Source organism: Coenobita brevimanus, chromosome 41 (assembly GCF_032717465.1).
Source record: "Coenobita brevimanus isolate Jiangsu-jjx chromosome 41, ASM3271746v2, whole genome shotgun sequence".
Lineage (NCBI taxonomy): Eukaryota > Metazoa > Arthropoda > Malacostraca > Decapoda > Coenobitidae > Coenobita > Coenobita brevimanus.
The window spans coordinates 16,675,274-16,681,273 of record NC_136994.1 but is presented as its reverse complement, the minus strand read 5'-3'; the positions used below and the strand labels follow the sequence as shown (position 1 = coordinate 16,681,273).

At 44.3% G+C, this 6,000-nt stretch overlaps 1 protein-coding gene across 1 annotated transcript in view; it reads left to right on the top strand.

The window, feature by feature from the left end:
- The first annotated feature begins 1,769 nt into the window (after positions 1 to 1,769).
- The window catches only part of LOC145397530 (glutamate receptor-like), a 28,956-nt gene continuing 24,725 nt past the window's right edge, over positions 1,770 to 6,000 (top strand). Inside the window, exons 1-3 of the mRNA XM_080270601.1 lie at positions 1,770 to 1,966; positions 4,632 to 4,820; positions 5,581 to 5,810. Of these exons, the coding sequence (XP_080126727.1) occupies positions 1,770 to 1,966; positions 4,632 to 4,820; positions 5,581 to 5,810 (616 nt within the window). The remainder of the gene's footprint in view (positions 1,967 to 4,631; positions 4,821 to 5,580; positions 5,811 to 6,000) is intronic.

Genomic DNA, 6,000 nt, shown 5'->3' with positions numbered 1-6,000 from the left:
CCTGTCCTATAGGAGGTAGAAGCATTCACGGGAAAACGGTCGTAAAGCTTAGTTCTAAGCTTATGGACTCTTCAAGTGCAAAACTACTAGCAGGCTTGCTAACCTTCGTAGGAGTCGCAAAATCGAACCGCAATAATATCGATTTTGTTCTTTCTTTCTTCCTCCGCCATCAGTAATAACTCCAAACCGAAAAGGCGTACACGAGTGTACTACACACCAAAACGCTGCTTGTCAAGTGTACATGTTTCTTTCCATGTTTAGAAAAGCATTCAGGCTACGGTTCGCGAGTTACGACCTGAAAACCCCATCGCGTCACCCGTAAGTACGCCATTTTGCGCAATGTTGGTTGGCTGCAGCCGCCTACAGGTAAACAACGTACCAAAACACTTCTTGTCACGGGAAGGCAGCCTCGTTTTAGTCTTTCAGTGTGCTATGCCTGTAACAATCCTAATCTAACACTTGATTTATACATAATTAAACTGACACAAAAAGATCAACTAGAAAACAAAAATTATCTTCTAAAATGATTGTTAAGAAGTAGGAATGGCACAGATAAGAGATGAACAAAAAAGCACAGAAACAAGAGCATTCCACCAGCTACAAGTACAGGTTTGTGGCTAAGGTGTGGCATGTAGTAATGGGTAGAGGTCTCCAAATCCGCAAAGGGAAGAAGTGCGAAGATAAGAAATGAAACAAGCACAGAAACAAGACAGCATTCAGGATAAGGGGAGATGTAGAGACCTGTGCCCATCACTACCTTCCACCAGCTACGAGTGTGTGGCTGGTGTGGAATGTAGTAATGGATAAAGGTCTGCAAATCTCCTCCCATCCTGAATGCTCTCTTGTTTCTGTGTGTGTGTGTGTGTGTGTGTGAGAGAGAGAGAGAGAGAGAGAGAGAGAGACAGACAGACAGACAGAGAGAGACAGAGAGAGACGGTGGATGGATGTTTTAAGTGTGTGTGTGTGTGTGTGTGTGTGTGTGTGTGTGAGAGAGAGAGAGAGAGAGAGAGAGAATTAATGTTAATGACTGATGCGGTAAATGGATGAGAAAGTGAGGAATGGAAGTTGATGAGGCGAGAAAATGGACAAGGGATCGAACTAGCTGGATGAAGAACAGCGTACGCATTAAAGCTGTACTGGATTCGTGGGGCTTGATTGATGAGTGTGTGGCCCACTTCAATACACATGCTGTTCATATTTCTTCCAAAATTAGTGGTGTCTCTTTGCTTGTTCCTGGATCTTATTTCATTTCATATATACAGCAGTTAAGAGAGACGATGATGATGATGATGATGATGATGAGGAGGAGGAGGAGGAGGAAGAGGAGTAGGAGGAAGAGAAGGAGGAGGAGGAGGAAGAGGGGGAGGTCAGTTGGGAGAGACGTGATGATGATGATGATGATGAAGAGGAGGAGGAGGAGGAGGGGGAGGTTAAATTGGAGAGACGTAATGATGATGATGATGATGATGATGATGAGGAGGAGGAGGAGAAGAAGGATGAGGATGAGGAGAAGGATGAGGAGGAGGGGGAGATGTGGTACTGGAAGAGGAGGAGGTCAGTTGAGAGACGTGATGATGATGATGATGATGATGATGATGATGAGGAGGAGGAGGAGGAGATGTGGTAGTGGAAGAGGAGGAGGAGAAGCATAGTAATAATAATAATAATAATAATAATAATAATAATAATAATAAAAATACTAATATAAACAACAACAACAACAACGACAACAACTACTACAACTACTACTACAGGCTAGGGTATCCATCATGTCAACACGGACAGTCTACGCCTCCCACCTCGGTCTAACTCTGCTGCTGCTGCTACGGGGGGCGTGCGTGGGCGTGGGCGTGGATGAGTACGTGGGCGTGGTGGTGCGTGGCGTGGTGGAGGGGGCGCTGAGGGACTGCCATCTAGTGGTGGTGGGCGTAAACATCGACTCTGGGATCGTACCCGTCATCCTACGGTAAAGAAAAAATCGGATGAAATAAATTGTTTGGTGTAAGTTAATGAAAAGATACGAAAATTCAAACGATACTGGTCGCTTTTTGGAGTATTTTGAGGTAAGACTGGATACTAATACCAATAATAATAATAATAATAATAATAATAATAATAAACTGGTCGCTTTTGGTGCACTGAAAGATGAAGGCCGGATAATAGTAGTAGTAGTAGTAGTAGTAAAAATAATAATAATAATAATAATACTTCTGGTGCATTTTAAGGACAACATACTGTTCCTGTATTGAAGGCATGGTAGGAACAATATAATTCTATTCCAGCAAACTATAAGAGTAAGCTAAATGTCAGTATCAAAGCTTTGTAACACTCAAGGGAATGCAAGATGGCCTACACGCATTTATATTACACCTTTACCTCGCCAATTATAATAAACTCTACGGATTTCTGTTGCCTCATTTCACGCAACACCTCGCCAATTATGGTAAACTCTACGGATTTCTCTGACCTAATTTCACGTAAGCCGTCACACTGTAGAGCAGCGGTTCTCAAACTTTTTAGTGCGTGGCCCTATTTGGAATATTTCAAGACTCTGCGACCCACGGGGTAAAATAATCAAACAGACAGAAAGACAGACAGACAGAGACAGAGAGAGAGTAATCGGTATATAGCCTATCGTAGTTATTATGAATATGCTAATAGTGTAATATGGATAATTACAATATCAGTTAAATAAAATACATTGAAAGCATTAGGCCTATTCTATGCCCCCTACGACCCATGAAATTTCCTCTCGCGGCCCATAATTTGAGAATCACTGCTATAGAGGGACGCCTTCTCGCGATGGCACCCACGGACACGGACGGAGTACCAGCCCTGATGCATAAAAGCTCCTTACTTCCCCCTCTCCTCCCCCCTCCCCTACATCCAGAAAAGAAGATGGTGGACTGCAGCGTTAGTTTGCTGCAGTCCACTGGATTCCCGTCAAGATGATGCTGGGGTAGTATTGGTATTAGTACAGCAGCAGCAGCAGTAGTGGTGGTGGTAGTAGTAGTAGTAGTTGTGGTAGTAGTAGTAGCAACAGGAGCAGCAGCAGTAGTGGTAGTAGTAGTTCCCTTCCTCAGAATACATCGTCCATTTCAGTAATTATCTACTATACACCTCATTGCATAATACATCGCTCAGTACATTCCCATCTCAAAATGCATCGTTCAGTCTGTCATAATCAAAGGGCGTCATTCACTGTCTCCCTCAGAATATTGTCTAGTTACATAATTATCTACCCACAGTCCCACAAAGTATCGTTCAGTCTGGCCCCAGTTCATAATGTAGCGTTCACTGTAGCGTTACATCACAGGGCGCTATCCACTGCGTCCCGTGTCGCAAAATATATGGCCCATTTAAATAATTATCGTTCGTCCTCCTCAGCTCCGTCGCAGCATTGATTGTGATGCGCCCTTCTAGGAACACCCCCCCCCCCACTCCCGTTGTTCGGTATTTATCTGCTTATTTGTGTATTTTTAAAGCATGAGTTTGGGTAAAGGGAGGAAAATTTAGGTGTTGATTAATAATGATGATGATGATAATGATGATGATGATAATAATAATAATAATAATAATAATAATAATAATAATAATAATAATAACACTACCACCACTGCCACTACTACTACTAATAATAATAATAATAACCAGAAAGCACTCAGACAGCGCATACCCCCGCCAATATCACTGCCAATAAAAAGGACTCGGATCCAGACCCGTGAAGATAATGTGTGGAATACATAAGGTTCACATCCGTCCCCAGAGTTAATTAATTGTTCCTTGTCCCATGGCACGCTCATCCACAAAATTTTACTGAAAGTCATTGAGAACTTTTGGAGATATCGTGTGGCGGAGGTAGAAGTAGTAGTAGTAGTAAAAATAATAATAATAATAATAATAATAATAATAATAACAACACCGCCACCACTACTACTACTACTGCTACAACCACTATTTCAAACTCCCCCAAACGTGTACCACGATTATTGACCCCAACTACTCACAGTGTAATCACCCAGTCCTAACTACCGCCCCTGCCATCACTGGGAATGTACTGTAGTGCCCTTCGAACCATCTGTTAGCTGGTTATGTGCTACGGTTGATTCGATGAGTGGATGGTAGTGGTGAAATCTAAGGACGTACGCTGAAGAATTGGACAGATGGAGAGATAGATAGATAGAGAGATATATAGATAGACAGACTGACAGAAAGATATAGATACGAGTACAACCACAGATGTATAGCCAGAGACAGACAGACAGACAGATGGATAGACAGACAGACAAGAATCCACACACAGATGTAATGATAAATAGACAGAAAGACAGGTAGATAGACAGGGATAGATAGATAGACACGAACACTAACACACACATATATAGCTAGACAGACAGACAGTAGATAGATGGGGAGAGAGAGAGAGAGAGAGAGAGAGAGAGAGAGAGAGAGAGAGAGAGAGAGAGAGAGAGAGAACAGAGGGAAAAAAATGCTTCCAACCATATACTTTACTTTCCAGGTCCCTATATGCTTGAGAGAGAGAGAGAGAGAGAGAGAGAGAGAGAGAGAGACAGACAGACAGACAGACAGAGAACAGAAAAACGCTCCCAACCATACGCTTTACTTTCCAGGTCCCTAGATGCTTCAAGACTCGCCCTGCCTCGAGTCGTAGTGAACCTGAAGGAGGAAGGATGGTTGAAGGACGAGGTGGCTGGAGTGGGACTTGAATATGAAGACATGAGGAGGAGAAACACGAGATTTGGATGCTGGGGGATGGTGGTGGGCGTGTCTGAGGGAACGGATCTGCAGCCCATCCTTCAGTGAGTGTGGAGAGGAATATTCACCTCTCTCTCTCTCTCTCTCTCTCTCTCTCACACACACACACACACACACACACACACACACACACACACACACACACACACACACACACACACACCTATCTTCAGTGAGTGTGGAATCGAATATTCATCTCTCTCTCTCTCTCTCTCTCTCTCTCTCTCTCTCTCTCTCTCTCTCACCTATCTTCCTGTGAGTATAAAGAGAGAAATATTCATCTCTCTCTCTCTCTCTCTCTCTCTCTCTCAAAACCCCTTTTTAGCTCAGATGATGGCCAGGTGTAGTCAGACTGGAGGGGTAATTTGACTAGTAACCAAGGAGACTCAGTGCAACCCCGTAAGTAAGCCACAGACTTTCACGCATCCACAACTATTAAAATTATCTATCTGTCTATCTATCTATTGCCAGACGCATTCATCCAGTAAGGAGTGGCCACAAACAAATCGCCTCCATGTCGCCCTGTCCCCCGACATGTCATTACCCTGCTCCCAACTCACACCCCCCTCTCTCATATACCTCTCCACTCCATCCCTCCATCTCATCCTTGGCCTCCCCTCCCTCTGCCCCCCACCTCACTCACATACACTCTCCTCGTCAGTCTTTCACTCTCCATCCTCTCCACATGGCCAAACCACCTCAGTGTGTTTCTCCTAATGCTTCTTATCATAATTATAAATAAATAATAAATAAACCAGGAAATTATACACTATTTTTGAGAATAACTACCCCCCCACCCCGCAGGTTCCTGGAGCGGACGCAGATGTACAAGTGGCCAGACGCTTACCTTGTCTTCGTGGGACCTGTTCACCTGGCCACTCCCTCCCTCACCCACCCTGCCCTACGTAACGCCGCTCATCTCACCTACTTGGCCTACACCAACGCCACTACTGCTGCTTCTCTGTCTGCGTCTTCTGCTGCTTCTCTGTCTGCGTCTCCTGCTGCTGCTACGTCTGCGTCTGCTGAGGGTGAGGGTTTGTCTGCTCTACTGTGGTCCTTTTCTCTGCTTTTTGTGTTGTTTACGATACTTATTCTCTCTCTCTCTTTCTCTCTCTCCCCTCTCTGTTGCGTATTGTCCTGTTGTTTGCGATACTTTTTCTGTCTGTCTGTCTGTCTCTCTCACAGACCCGGTACAAGTGGAGGTCGTCTGGCGCTGTCTCTACT